General features: G+C 41.0%; 1 protein-coding gene across 5 annotated transcripts in view; it reads right to left on the reverse strand.

Annotated features, from left to right (window-relative positions):
* Positions 1-1,049: 1,049 nt before the first annotated feature.
* Positions 1,050-14,080, reverse strand: part of LOC113023616 (SEC14-like protein 1) — a 32,729-nt gene continuing 19,698 nt past the window's right edge. For 2 of the 5 annotated variants that reach the window (XM_026169810.1, XM_026169807.1), the window contains 13 exons: positions 12,853-12,981; positions 12,157-12,421; positions 11,541-11,650; positions 11,109-11,298; positions 10,387-10,475; positions 9,847-9,917; positions 7,914-8,085; positions 6,705-6,851; positions 6,466-6,600; positions 4,932-5,183; positions 4,656-4,834; positions 4,235-4,261; positions 1,050-2,368 (listed from right to left, as the gene is read on the reverse strand). In XM_026169810.1, the coding sequence (XP_026025595.1) occupies positions 2,263-2,368; positions 4,235-4,261; positions 4,656-4,834; positions 4,932-5,183; positions 6,466-6,600; positions 6,705-6,851; positions 7,914-8,085; positions 9,847-9,917; positions 10,387-10,475; positions 11,109-11,298; positions 11,541-11,650; positions 12,157-12,421; positions 12,853-12,981 (1,872 nt within the window). In that variant the 3' untranslated portion in view covers positions 1,050-2,262. The remainder of the gene's footprint in view (positions 2,369-4,234; positions 4,262-4,655; positions 4,835-4,931; positions 5,184-6,465; positions 6,601-6,704; positions 6,852-7,913; positions 8,086-9,846; positions 9,918-10,386; positions 10,476-11,108; positions 11,299-11,540; positions 11,651-12,156; positions 12,422-12,852; positions 12,982-14,080) is intronic. The other 3 variants (XM_026169808.1, XM_026169809.1, XM_026169811.1) reach the window with 3 other exon arrangements.

Below are 14,080 nucleotides of genomic sequence, written 5' to 3' on the forward strand. Positions count from 1 at the left end.
TTCCTTGACTGCTTCATTTAACTTGAGTTCCTCAAATGTGCAGACGCTCGACAGAAAGCAAACGAACTGCAGCCGTTCCACGTTAAGATTATTTTTATACATATATTTTCAAAGCATGAGGTAGGGATGCACCGATGAATCAGCCAAGTATCAGCTGATAAGATGGCGTTACTGACTTTTGCGCTGGCTAAATGTTCAAAAACTGTTCCATGAAGAGCTAAAACACATGCATTTTTTTTTTTTAAATAAAGTTTTTTTTCTTTTTCTTTCACCTGGAACAAAAAAAACAATATAAAGACTAAAAAAAAAAAAAAATGTCAGTATCAGTGCTGGATTACGGCCTAGTATTTCACAGTCAGTGCATCCCTTACTACGAGGACAGAGCACGTGTCGAGGAGAAAATCTGGCAAATTATTTTTGTTTCACTCCTGACAAAAAGTCTGTAGACGAGAAACGGTGGTGCCACAGAATTCAGCCGTTTACCGACTCGAGTTTGCCCGTCTGTGCGCCTGTACGCAAGAAAAAGTTCATCTGCAATCTGCACCAGTGATGACGTTGGCCCAGCGGTGCAAAGCAGACTTAAAAAGAAAAAGACAACATTTCACTGCACAAGACGAGGTAAAGACATTGTTTTTGAAATACCCGAACCAAAGTGAAAGGACAATCATGATGTACTTTTTGACGCGACTTTAAAATGTCCTTGCAAACCCTGAAAACACACCGAGATAACAGGGCGGCGTGTGCATGCTGGTTAGGACTGTAGCCAGAGCGCAAACATTTCTTAAGCAAAGTACGGTCTCTGTGTTGTATAACCAAAGACAAAAAGGTAGCACTCGCACAAGACCTCAGGAATAAGTCACCTTTACCAATCATGTCAAACATGAGTCAAGTTTAGTCACATGACAGGAATGACTCAGAAAATGTGGGATCTGTCAACTTACGCCTGAAGTATTGTGAGTGCTGCCTTTTTATCTTTGGTTATTCAGCACTGGGCCTACATCGCTTTGATAGTTGAAGTCTTTGACTCTCATAATACTCATTTCTGAATGTCCTTTATCAACTTTTTTATTCCATCCTTTCAAACTTTAAATTCATATCAAACCTCTGAAAGTATTACTGAAACAGGAAATGACATCACTGTAACATCAGGTACTTTGGTTCTGCCAATTCAAAAAAAAAAAAAAAAATGCATCAAATGTCCCGTTTTCAGAAATGTTACTGGTATAAGGTTTGTCATCCTGTTTTCTGAAATGTAGCATTTTTACTTTTGTTACTGCGTTTTGCACCTTGGGGCCACCGTAAATTATTCTCCTCATACATTTTCACGTTAAATAGAAATATTTCACACAGTAGAAAGTCAAACTTGTGTTATTGCTTCTAGTGGATTTACTTTGCTAAGCGTCAGATCTGGGTCAAATATTCAAAAGATGTGATGCAACCTGTACAGCAATGCAATGAGTGTCAGAAAGCTCAACTCAGCCACAGGAGCACGCCGGGAAGATTTTACCTGTCAATTGCCGAAGTCACTGGCACCTGTACTGTTGTGATACAGACAGCTCATCTTATTTGACCCAGATCTATTAGATGTTCACCCCACCCACATTTGACCTATATACAGCTCCCCAGAGACAATAAACCCTCCAGTAACAATATGGCAAACACTGTCAACTTTTTTCCATGTCAAACGTTCTCGTGTGCGTTTGTGCCCGAGTGGCGTTCGTATGTAACAGCTCATCCAGTCTTTATCAGCAGACGCACATGAATGAGGTATGCGTCGCCTCGGTACTGTGTATGTGTGTGCACGTGTAAATGCATATATGTAACAGCGTCTCCAGTGTCGTCATCCTGTTCCGTAGGATGAGAATATTGCTTTCTGTCAGCTTCTGGTGCCTGAAAGGCACCACTCCTCACCTCCTGGCCTTTATCCGCTCCATCGTGCACAAAACATTCTGCTGATGGTCTTATTCAAACTGCTGCCCAGTTGAGATGCCAGGCATGGAAAATATATGACCCTTTGTGCAAAAATCAGCCCTTTAAATTGTACATTTAGTTTCTTTTTGCCTCAGAATTTTTTTTAATTCTTTGTCTTCCGTTTGTGCAAGCATGCATCAGTTCCACAGAGACTGGCTGTGCAATAGGAACAGAGTCCAAAGATGATGGTTTAAGGGTATGGGGATAGGAAAAGTTGGCGTCCGTGTTGACGGTATGGGCAGTGGAGGGGGGACGTGGGTTTGGGGAATTGAAGTCCTCTGACACCAGTTTCTACCTGGAGATCATGGAGCTGGACTGGGATTGGTTGGAGTTGGTGGTGGCGGCGCTAAGCTGAGAGAAGCCGCTGTGGCTCGACTCCAAGCTGGTCATCGACCCCCTGAGAGAAGAAACAAACATGCGGTGAACACGTGAATGCACACAAAACTCACACTTCAGCTAATTTCATGTGTACACGACACCTGTGCAGCCTTAAGACTGCTTGGCACTAACTGAGCGCACTATGTGTGCATGACCCGTGCTCATGATGCAGAACCATGCGGTCAGAGCAAACCTAAAGGAGGGAGAATCACTCTGGACCCTACAACATACAGGCCCTGCCACAGGCTGCAACAACTCAGGGAACGGTTTTACACCAGCCACTGTTTTTAATTTTATAATGAATAAAAACAACAACAAAACAAAAAAAACCAAAGGTCAGGGCATTTCGTTAAAGGCAGGAGCCACTTAAAGGGGATCCATTGTTCTTTTATCATTTCCTGTCATATCTGTGTTAAAAAAGTTTTGGGGGTGGATGTTCATGTTAAATATGGCAACATTTTCCAATAAGAGAGGTCCATATAACAATCCCTGGAAGCTCGAGACACTGTAATGTTAGCAGTCATCTCAGGCACAGAAGCCACACCCACGTGCTGTTCAAACTGTCTGTTTACAAAAGGCACCAATCAGAACAAAGCTGCTTGAAAGTGGGAGGAGCAGCAAGGCCCAGTATAAGGTAAACAAAACTAAACCGTATCCTACAAGCTACTCTAGCAAAATCTAAAAATAAAATATGCAGCTGGAAATGAGCGAAACCGGCCACTTCAATGAGGCTTCCTGTGGCAAAGCATGAGGCACCATTTTTCTTTTATTACTTTTGAATGAATAAAAGAAACTTTAGGTATTAATTCCCATGTAGTAGCTAGACTGGTTTTGGATTTATATGGATGCAATATAAAATTACTATGTGCATTGACAAAACCAATGTCTTGGTTTAATATGTGCCTGAATACATTCAAAAGGTTGGCTTGTATGAAGCCAAATTAAAATAATTTACAAAATATGACACATGGCACTTTTATTAACCTCATCCATTTTGTATGAAGTTATTAAATCCTCCATAAAAATGGTTATGGATGATTATGACCCGCGGTACCTCAACTTGCATAAATGTTATTCATTTTTGATTCCTTTTAACTGTTAACCGTAATAACCCATCCTAAGTAATTGAAACAGACCTAGATAAGTCTGAGGGACTCACCAGAGAATTAAAAATGAATAAAAAGAGCAGCTTTAACGAGGATGACTTTAGTTCACAGGAACCCTTTAACTCCCAACTCTACAATATAAGGAGCCATAAAAAGGTAGAGACTTACTGTTATGGCATGTATTATACATTACAGACATGGGAAGAAATATTGCCCTAAATTCTACATTTACTTCACTCAAGAAGGCATTTCACATACTCAGAAGTGTAAATATCAACCTTTATCAAAACATCTTGTTAAAAACTACTAGTATGAGTTAGATGATCACGCCAAGTCTGTTTTTGAAGATAAAATAAACTGAAGCAGCATGTGCATTGAAAGCAAAGTGAGACTGAGCTGGTAGTGCAATGTGATGAGTGAAGAAAAGCAAATACAAGTCAGAAAATGACAGTGTGTATGTGCGTGTCAGTTGGGCGGCTGTTTGCTGAAGTTAACCAAATCAAGTAATCCTGAGAGTTTTAGTTATGCAAGCAGGGTGATTAATGCCAGCAGGTTGCACCGGATTCTTTCCTCAGTGTGAAGAAAGCAACAACATCCTGTTAGCCAACGCTAACAAAAGTCATAAGCAAGAACAGATGCAAATTAGCATCTCTTTGCAGCATCAGAAGCAAGACTGCCATGGAGGGAGGGAAGAAGAAGGGCACTCAGATTAGCAGCCAAAAGCAGCGATGATGATGAGCTAGTGCTAAAGAAAAAGGGGCAAACACCGAGCCACTTACAAACTCTGCACATCACAGCAAGCCGTTCTTCACAGGAAGAAGACAGAGCAGGAGGAGGGGGTTGTGAGCGATAGAACAGGAGTGGATTGGAAAGAAAAAGCTTGATTAAAGTCGTCTTCAAGCAAGGGAACAGTATCCTCATCTCAAAACTGTGGGTCTGGAAAACTCATTATACTCCAAAGGCATTTCAGTCATCTTAGCAACATTAAAGATTTCATTCATTCAAGTACCAAATGTCATACGTGGCACTATGTGGAGGATTGTAGAGAGGGAAAACTGAAAGAAGACAGGAGTGAAAATGAGCAGTAATAAATGGATGATGTCTAAAATAAAAACCTTATCAAAACAAAATATGAATACATGACATATTTACACATCACAGACGCATATAAATGTCTCCATCGTTCACCCACACACTAACCTGAAGTCCTCAGACCCCAACACCTCAGTGTAGTACATGACTTTACACTTGTGTGAGGAGACCTGGAGGGTGGCCAGCACGTCATCCACTCTGGGCAGGTTGGTGGCCGAGCAGGCCGCCATGTTGTGGAACTTCCACTGGAGGATGTAGAAACCCGGCCACCTCGTTATGTGGGAACCCTGAGGAAGGATTCAAAGTACAAACAAGCAAAAATGAGGATCTGTAGAAGTAACAATGATCCAAGAAGACATCAAAAGTTCACGATCATAAACCAACCTGCACACTCTCGCCCTCCTTGCAGGTGAGCGGAGACTCGACCATGCTGTAATCCTGACCCAGCGTCCAGGACTTGTCAATGAGCTGCACGTTGTTGCCTCCTGGGGAGGTGATGCCGTGGGCTCCCAGGGTATCTTTGCGTGGTACTTGCGGAGCTCGCTTTGAGTGGTAGATGTTGAAAACAATGTCGCCTTTGCACACATCGAAATCCCAGGTAATAACCGAGGAGGCATCGATGATCTCGATCACAATCTGATGGGGGTGGAAGATATTAAGCAGGTTTACATAAAGTGCATGGGCTGTATAAGATGATGTTTTTGGCATTAAAAGTGAATCGACTGATTGCAAAAAGAAGTACGGCTGTGAAGACGTGTGGGAAAATAACTCTTTACCTGTCACTTTTGATGATCTAGGCCAGAGGTGTCCAACCCCAGGACACCACACTTATGATAATGATAATAATAATAATACCGGTAATAATAATAATAATAATAATAACTCCAGGGCTCAAGTGCTGGTGTCCTGCAGGTTTTAGATGTGTCCTTGACCCAACACAACTGATTTAAATGGCTAAATTACCTCCTCAACATCTTAAAGCTCTACAGAGGGCTGGTAATGAACTAATCATTTGATTCCGGTGTGTTGACCCAATGTGATATCTAAAACCTGGAGGACACCGGCCCTTGAGGCCTGGAGTTGGACACCCTGGTATAAGCACTAGTTTTGATGCTGTTAGCATCCATTAATCTCTGTGCACATATGTAAAATATGTATATACTCAAATATGTGGGAAAATGGTATCACTTCAAGAGGGGAAAGAGAAGTATCTAAAACATATGACATATGAATGCAGTTTTTAGGCCCGGTGACTGCTGAGATTAAGATCAAACTTGCTACTAGGAGGAAACTGGCTTGTAAAATGGTAAATGGCCTGTATTTATATAGCGCTTTACTAGTCCCCAAGGACCCCTAAGGGCTTGTAGTCTAAAAGCAACTTGAAACATCAAGCTTAGAAAAATACTACATCCTCTTGAGAACAGAGAAAACAAAAAACAGTTTGTGTGTCCACTACAGAGGACATGCATGAATAGTCTGGGTCTCAAAAGGCTATAAATGACTTTCCATATACAAACTTCAGGTAAACAGCAAACTAGAGAACTCAGTTACCAAAAGCAGTGAAATAAAATGGTTCATTTGCGTGACGGTCTGAGACCATTAAGATAAAAAGCAAAGCCCTTTCCAGCTGGGTGATTATGTTTGACAGTGTCCCTTTGGTATAAATCATGCAACACGAGGTTACGCCACATCACTGCAGGCAGATTATATTTCAAAGTCACGCTACATGTGTTCGTCGTCTGAATTCAGAATTTACCTAAGATGCGTTTAACAAGTTACAACCACTAGGTGGCAGAAAGTTTCACAACACCTCCATCAGAGGCACTGTGCAGTTCTCTGTTGTCCTGACCTACTATTCATATCAGAGCTACACAGGCCTTCCATCGTTTTCTTTTACTTTCCGTGCATTCAGCCTCACCTCATGCGGAGCTCCTTTGAAGATGCTGGCGCTTTGATAGATCATCTCAGTCCACAGACGGATGTCCTCGTTCTCGACCTCCTCGGCTGTGCGGTACATGGACTTGGGAACCAGGCCACCCTCCGGTACCTCACACTGCAAAGAAAAAAGCACACGTGTACACTGGGTCAGTAAAGGAAAACTCGATGTGGGTGGTGTCATGTTTTAGGATCAATTTTTACTCTGAGTTTAAATCTTACAGTGACTCTCACCATGCACTCTCCTCCCAAGAAATCCGGAATGATTTCCTTGTCTATGTAGTCCACGAGACCTCCAGCACCCTGATAGTCATTGCCTGCGTAGATCAAGAACTTCTTGCGGGTGTTTTCATCAATAAATGGGCTCACCTGAGGGAGAAGGCAGATATTAAATGCATGACATGCCTGCAGTAACATGAGGAAATACTGGTGCAGCATATGAAACTTGTGTTTGATAACAATCCACATTCCTTTCCCACCCTAAACCTTATAAATGCTAAAACAAGGAAGTTGTTTAACCAGTTTCTTGGTTAATTAAAGCAATAATGTAATAATGCAATAATATGCAACAATTCTACCTTTAAATAACCAGTCAAACCCATGTTTAAAATACATGACTTAATTAAGTCAGGAAGGTAAACACTATAAAACAAACTGAAGTCTTTTGTGACGTGCTTTTTGCATGAGCAGTCAATAGGCAGCAGAGCTAGGTGACCAGGTGTCCTATTTTATGTGTGACTGCACAGCATTTTTATCCCTTGTCCCTCATTCTACATATTGAGTCAGTGCTCTACATTTAAAAAGTAGAACCATTTTAAAAGTCAACACTGCAGGACAAAGCTTGGCTCTTTTCCAAAGACTGTAAAGAAAGCAGGAACGTTATCATCATGCATCAAGTACAGGCTAACCTGTAACCTATCTTCTGCCGCCTAAGCTATGTGTAACAGGGAAAACTGACTCCTGCCAATTCAAATCCACAACCTAGACATGTATTGTCACAATATGATGGAAAACCAATTAAAAAGAAATACAGGTCAAACAGCTAGAAGGTGATTTTAGAGGTGGCTCTTCATTTTTGCCAGAGTAAAGCGATCCTTCACATGCCAAACCTGTAACCTACAAATTTCAGTCCATCTGCACAACTGTCTTGTCCACACTACCAGATGCAACCATACTCTGTTTGCTGGGATCCTGTCACCTTAAGTAGAACCCAGCAGAACTTCCGGGACTTGAAAGCTCTTATTTCCATTTGGGGCCAACGATGCTGCTGTTGCCACTGCTTAGCAAATACTACACATTTGTGAATACTGGCAACTTCTGCATGTGTCAAAATAAGGGTGTGAAACAGACTGAAAAGTCACTGTATGCATAATCCGGTGCTGTAACACGATGACCCCACAGGGTCTGAGTTAGTCTTATCCTGGGTCTCACCAGTGTCCAAAGGACTGGGAAGACTCTTGGAGCTCTCAATATAAGCAGCCGTCCTAGAGTCTCAGGGTAATTTGCCTCCACGACCTCGATGATCCTCAGCAGCGCCTTGACTCCTGGTCGCCATAGGTGACGCATGTTCAGCCCCTCCAGATCTACTAGACATGTCCAACAGCTAGAGAAGAGGACATGAGAGGATTAGGGATGTGTGTGTATAAGGACAGCCACAAACCCATAAATGGGCTACGGCCTCTTTTTGACCACTTAGCACTTGTCACTCTGAAGTGAAGCTTAAGTGGTGAAGGCAGTGCTTGCTAATTCTGGAACCCTCCAACCCTTGCAGCACATTCTTCCTTTCCTTCTATCTGTCCTGGCAGAGTGCTGTGACGTGACAGCCTCTCATAGTTCACATGCCTTCCTGCGCAGCTCTTATCCCAGGCACCTCCTCCTCCTCCTCTTGCTGCTGCTTCAGAGAGCTGACAGATGACAGATACCATCTCTGTTCCCTCCCGCTCACTCTGTCAGTTGCCATCTGAATGAGTCCCCTGAAAGTCGAGCCTCATGTGCGCTTTCCATTTTGGGGGAGATAAATTCTGCTCTGGACTCACTCATAGTGTGTGTGTGTTTGTGTGTGTACCTGTGCCCAGTTCTGACTGCTGAACCGAATCTAAAACGGCTTGCATGTTTTTAAGCTGCTTTTAACCTGCATTTATATTCACCTATGACCACATTCAAAGCCGTTTTACACAAGCACTGGACTATACCTACCACTGATGCTGATTATTTTTCTTTGTCAACACTGACACTGTGTTATTAGTTCATATTAACTGTCTAGATCACAGGCAGTGAATTCTGTCTTCATACTCTGAACCACTACGGAGGCTTCTTAAAAAACAAACAAAAAAAACAACAAAAACATCTAAATTAATTTAGACTGGCATAATGTATAAAAACAGCAAAAAACAAACAAACAAACAAGTAAACCTGCAAGTTCTGAAACTCCAGAAGCTGGAAATAAAGTATGCTGAAATGGTTCCTTCATATGCAACAACCGATTAAAAAAAGAGTAATAGCAATTTTTGCTAAACAGGTATTAGATACATGAAAGTAAAAACAAAATTAAAAAAAAAAAACAATCTTAACAACACAGAAATAGTACAAAAATAATAATTTTCAGAATTAAGAAAATCGTGGGTGATGACATGTAAATGTTACCTTTTAAAATGTTCTAATAAATTATTTTTCAGTAGTACATTACTTTTCTGAAGCAGCAAAAGAATTGAGACCAGTTTTTCTAAGGTCATTGTGAATAAGAGGCGCAGCCTCTGTCATACTGTGATGTGAGACCAGGTACTGTGTTTAAAAGTAACCAGAGAGCAGAGATAACAGTTTTTGAAATAGAGCCTTTTAAGTCAACGTCACACAGGGATACTCTCCTGTTTGTTATGGAGGACTATCAAACTATTGTATGATGTAACATCAAGCGAGAAAAGTATCACTTGTGATGAAGCACAGCACAGTTTAACAAATGTAGGTTTTATATTTATATAAAACATCACAATAAACAAACAGACAAAACAGGAAATTGTACAACGGTGTTATGAGTAATAGAAGAAAGAGCAATTTGTTTCTGTATATAGTACATATGTATTTATATCAGGTCTTTATCTTCAGTTTTCTTGAGTTGTTCCACAAGGAACAACTTGTGAATTGAGCTTCCAGTCAAAGCCCTGTTTGAATATGTGATGCATTTCAGTTTTACTCTTTTCTTGAACTAAACTCAAAGACAGTCTGCAGATTTAAAGCAAGGACCAGTGGAATATAACGTAGTATCACCTTTGAGAGGCAGAGATATATTGGTTTACAAATATTGTGAATAATAGAGGTCCAAGATTTTTTCAACAATCTAACATATTGACAGGTTGTAAAGGTTTACCTGATTGGCCGACCAAACACCTTTGTGTTCTCCTCACAGCGTCTCAGACCCTCCTCATTGATAGAAAGCACCTGCAGTGACATGAATTGTACATTTGACACACTTGGCTCCCAGACTCCACTCCACAGTGACTGCAACATTATAAATCAGCACCCTTTACACAGCCTGTGTTCTGTATATAGCCTGGTGTTAATTTACCTGTCAGGAAATGCCACCGGACATTAATTCCCTAACCTGTAATCCAAAACCGACCTGACCCAGCGCTTCCGCCCGTGTATTACAAACCCAGCGGCCTGCCTGGCCTGAATTGCCCACTTTTTCTCTCTCTTGCACAAACTGTGTGTAGAAATGCAACTAATAGAACAAAGCATCAGGGTGATAACAGGGGTAAATTAATGAGTGCGTTATCAAATTGTCCTGTGCAATTCAAAGAAGCAGGAGTTAACAAATATTGTGGCAGAAACCCTGTCTGACCTATAAACTCATCAACCTGCACTACAAACACAAAACCTTAACTGCAGTACAGTGTGTTTTACATACATGTCTGAGCAAAGACTCCTCCCCGAGAGCGCGCACCAGTCCTTTGGTGTCCATCTGGCCAAGCCTCAGGATATACAAAGGACGGCCGTCTGAAAAATTAAAAATTAAATAAATGTTTACATGGTATATCACATGATTTACATTCCACAAAGACTACAAGCTAAGTGGAAAGGTCAGCATTGCTGGCCATCTGCTCTTGTTACATAAGACAAGTTATTGTGTACACTGAGGAATGCTTTCATGTTTTGTCCCTGTTGATACAAGGCTAATACTTGTGGAAAATTGGAAATGAGAAGATTAAATAGGCTCTGGTGTGGCAACATAAAAGCTTTGTTTGACTTATACGTTCATTCTTTTCCCAAATAAGGAATCCAAGGAATCTACTCCAAAGAAGACTGTCACTGTGAGAGTGTGTGTACTATTTGGGTAACCAAGTAGCACCAACAAGCTAGATCATTTTTATTTTACACACTTGGCTGAGAGCTGCGGGTTGCTAAGAATGGTTGAGATCTGTTTACACTGTAAAGTCACATAAGAAAACATTATGTTGAAAAACTGCAAACACGACTGCATGATTGTGTAAGTGGAGTCTCCTCTACGGAACAGTGCAAGTTTAGCTCTACACAAGTCATAAGATCATGTGTTTCCATACTGATGCACATGCAAGATTTCAGTATGCCTAATAAAATTATCTTTAGTTGCGGCTGTAAATACCAACCCACCTTTGTCGTGGTGGTGCCAGCCGCCGGTGTAGTAGTCCTGAAGAACCTGTGGGGAGCTCCAGGTTTCCAGCAAGTAGTCCACCTGGTGCTGCTTCCTCCAGGTCAGAGACTGGCACAAGATCTCCCGCGCTTTATCCATGTTGAAATCTCTGGCCCGCAAGAAACGAAGGATGTGCTCATCTTTAGGGATCTGAACAGAGTTGGAAATGGTTACACTTGCCACCATAAAACACATCACTGTTATTTAAAGACATTATAAAGCTAATTTGTGAATAGTTAATGTAAAATACAACATTATCAGTAGCCTAGCTAAGATAGAGTAGTAGTGCTAAATATTACTTTTAGCAATAACTAACTCAAATGTATCAAAATGTATCAATAATGTATCCAGTCATGTTTTGTTATTATTCCTTTTGAGAAACAGTGCAGTACCTTTCCCTTGTGTGTCTCCTGAAGCCACTTGCGCAGTCTGATCAGGCAACTCTCCTGCAGGGGTGTCAGGTCACCCAGGTAACGTTTGATATAGTCTGCATCCAGCTTGTCTGCAACATAAAAAACACAAAAAGTTAGACTGCTGGATAGTAAATTAATGTGTAATAAACTTACTGAAATATCACCAATAAATCACAAATTCTAATGAAAATCTTAGATTCTGTAAACAAGGCCTTGCCCTAGCTGTCAACAGATATGTAATTGGATGTCACGATTCACAATAAGAAATATGTTTTTTCAGAAATTACATCCATAACTGTAAACAACTTTTCAAGACGCTGAATTCCATTCCCACACCCATCCCATTCTTGAGCAACTACTTTTCCTCAGTTATTTAAATTATTCACCAAAGTTGTCTAACTGGTTGTTTTTTTTTTTCCAACGATGCTTGCAGATGACAAACTGTTGCGGCAGTGGTATAAACCAAATAAAATGTCCCTCCAAATTTAGTTACACAATACGATTTCAATATTAGCCATTTTTTGCAGAATATAATTATATACACAATTCTAAAATAAGCTTCTAGGATTCATTTTCTGAATCTTCAGGTACAGACCTTCTGGTGTCCCCGGCAGAATCTCTGCGAGGCTGTCGTTCTGAAGCAAGTTGCTGTCCTGCTTTGCATCCTGTGAGGGTCCATCCCTGGCATCTGCAGACAGTGGGACTGAATCGGCAGGCACGATTCCAAGCTCAGGTTGGTTCGTTGAGAGGCTGGTGGGGCTGGAGAGAGGCAGGGAATGAGAGGAGGGACTCCAGCGGGGCACATGAGTGAGCCCCTCATCATCCAGCTCCTTTAGGTAGTATTCTATGATTTCTTTTCCCTGTTAGAAGGAAGGAAAACAAGTGTGAGAATACCGAAAAACATGATCTACATGTGTTTTTATTCAACCAAGAAAGGCCATGTAGCGTTTAGCATTTTCCAACTAAAGCGTCATTTTAAACTGAAGCATCAGCTAATGAAAACAGAAGGAAAAAATGAAAGGACTGTATTCTACATTGTTCATTAATGAAGGTGGATGACTCACTGGGTCCACAACAAAAGAGCCCTGTCCAGTCTAAAGGTTTACACAAGCTTATTTATGCAATTACAGTGTGAGATGGACTGAGTCATGTTCCAGAAACATCTAACCTCGTAGGACAGAGTGAGATCTGAATAATTCATAACGCAGTCATTGTGTTGTTTAATGTTACTGTGCATCGGTACATTCACACATAAATGACGGGATGAAACAATAAGCACACACAAACACACCTTTTTGATACTGCTGGCATACTGCTTCATAGCAATCTTTTCCACGGTGCTCTCAAAGCCGAAGAAGGACTTGATGTCCAGACTGGCGGTTTGCTCAAAACACGTCCAGTCTTCATTCTCCGGGTGGACCTGGACACACACACACACACACACACACATTATATTAAAGCTGTAAGCAACACAGAACCGCATAACCATGTTACTATGGTAACCATACACCCAGCTTCATTACATGATGACGCACAAAGAAAGCAATTTTCACACAGAGCACTGTGAGTGGGAGTCTGTGTGTCAGTCTGTCCATGTTAAAATTAGCCAGCATTTCACACATGAACAGTCATGAAGCTTGAAATACACACATTTCCCTCAGTGCTGTGTGAAGGTCATCTTCGGCAATAGCAAAAATCATTCTACAATCATGCTCGGCAGCTGGAATTTATTTCTTTTTGAAGTTATGGCTTTTTGAAGTTATTAAAGTGAGTGGGAGAGAAACTCAACATTAGTTTCTGTGGGTCAGGGACATAAAAAAACATAAACATAAGCATAAACAAACTCATCAAATTCAGTGACTTGAATAATTTTATATTTGTCCGCTAGACTTTTATGCACAATCCTTAAAGTGTTGTTTTCAGGCCAAACTGCAGTAGTAAGGACTGGCTGGCCAGTATATAGCACTCTACACTGCATATATCTTAGATCTATGATGGTTCTAGAAGGATTTGTTAGGATGACACTTGAATCAAAATGACATTTTTGTTGAAATACATTTAAAAATGTTTTTTGTCACAAGCTACAATATCAGTAAATAAAGAGTCACACGCTTCTAAAGCCATAATGATGGTAACGTGTTCACCCTTGACTACCAAAATATTTCATCTTTAGCCCGGTCCATTAGCTCAGTCTAACAGCACTGTCCATCCTGGTTACTGTTATCACAGCATGTTAAAGTACACAGTATAAGCCTCTGTTTGGCCTTAGACCTAAAATTAGCACTCCAGTTGGTTGGAGGCTAACTCAATGTGCTTGACCTCATTAACTCAGCACACATGCATTCATAAATAAGCTCATCTGGAGTCACAGTTTCGCATAGTGCAGAAAGAAAGTAAAGAGATGCTGGTTTCATTTCAGTATTTTGTGAGTAACCAAGCAGAATGCAGACGACTAAATAATTCACAAGGAAAGATGGGCCGAGACAAACAGAAGCAGGCTCAGTGGTAGTCCAATCATG

The sequence above is a fragment of the Astatotilapia calliptera genome, chromosome 6 (genome assembly GCF_900246225.1).
Source record: "Astatotilapia calliptera chromosome 6, fAstCal1.2, whole genome shotgun sequence".
NCBI lineage: Eukaryota > Metazoa > Chordata > Actinopteri > Cichliformes > Cichlidae > Astatotilapia > Astatotilapia calliptera.